The sequence below is a fragment of the Sinocyclocheilus anshuiensis genome, unplaced genomic scaffold, assembly GCF_001515605.1.
Source record: "Sinocyclocheilus anshuiensis isolate Anshui unplaced genomic scaffold, SAMN03320099.WGS_v1.1 scaffold1632, whole genome shotgun sequence".
In the NCBI taxonomy this organism is placed as follows: Eukaryota; Metazoa; Chordata; class Actinopteri; order Cypriniformes; family Cyprinidae; genus Sinocyclocheilus; species Sinocyclocheilus anshuiensis.
The window spans coordinates 345,222-346,299 of record NW_015558674.1 but is presented as its reverse complement, the minus strand read 5'-3'; the positions used below and the strand labels follow the sequence as shown (position 1 = coordinate 346,299).

At 48.2% G+C, this 1,078-nt stretch overlaps 1 protein-coding gene across 3 annotated transcripts in view; it reads right to left on the bottom strand.

Annotated features, from left to right (window-relative positions):
* The window catches only part of mbd6 (methyl-CpG binding domain protein 6), a 29,731-nt gene that overhangs the window by 3,941 nt on the left and 24,712 nt on the right, over positions 1 to 1,078 (bottom strand). For all 3 annotated transcript variants that reach the window (XM_016477537.1, XM_016477536.1, XM_016477538.1), the window contains one exon: positions 384 to 929. In XM_016477537.1, coding sequence (XP_016333023.1) covers positions 384 to 929 — 546 coding nt within the window. The remainder of the gene's footprint in view (positions 1 to 383; positions 930 to 1,078) is intronic.

The window sequence follows — 1,078 nt, the reverse complement described above, 5'->3', positions numbered from 1 at the left end:
GAGTCCTTAGCCATCTTCAAGAAACGACTAAAAACACATCTGTTCCACCTTTATTTGACCCTCTAACTCTAGCATTCCAATTCTAATAAAAAAAAAAAAAAGTTTTTCTATTCTATTTTTTCTATTCTATTTACTTGTTTTTCTTTGTGTGTGTGTGTGTGTGTGTGTATAATATATATATATATACACACCTTGCTACGTGTTCTGCGTTAGGCTAACCGAGACTTTTGCACTTATATATCGTTGCTCTTTTGTTAGTTTTGATTGCTTCTATTGTCCTCATTTGTAAGTCGCTTTGGATAAAAGCATCTGCTAAATGACTAAATATAAATGTAATTCAAAATGAGAATAAATACTATAATAGCTGTGATAGGTGCACTCACCCTGACTTGCTCTGCGTCTCGGACGTCCTCGACTGCTTCTCTGAGCCGCTCACCCGAACTCAAATATCCCTGCGGCCTTCGTCCATCCTCCTCTTCATCGTCTCCTCGTGCATCCGCTCCCAAGCCGATCCCGTTGCTGTAGAGGCACAGGTCGGTCTTGGCCTCCTCCATGAAGGCGGGGTGCAGCGGCGCGTCGGCTCCCGCAGGTTTGCAGGGCGGCGGCGGGTCCTCGCTGAGTTTGGGCGTCCCGCGGGCCGGGGACTGGGCCGTGTCCATGCCGAGTCGGGAAAGGTCCGGGTTGTGGACGGAACAGGCGCGGCGCGGGCTGAGAGACGGAGGCAGCTCGGGGTACGAGTCGCGCTCGCTCACCTGCAGGAAGGAGGTGTAGATGGTGTCCATGAAGGAGGCGTACGGGTCAAACGTCTCTCTCTGCTGCAGCGGCGCCTGGACCGGGCTGAGCAGGGAATCCTGGGACATCTGAGCCGAGGGAAGCTGCTCCTGAGACGGAGGCGTCTTCTCTCCCATGAGCGCCGGCGTCATCGTCAGCTGAGAATGAGAACACACACCCATAAACACTGACTGATTCATGTTTCGCATGATTTTTTAAAAATTTTACAGTGAAATACAAACTGGGCTTAATGTATGAATTTCTTGAATATTAAAAAGAATGCAAAAAATTATTATTGATTTAATAA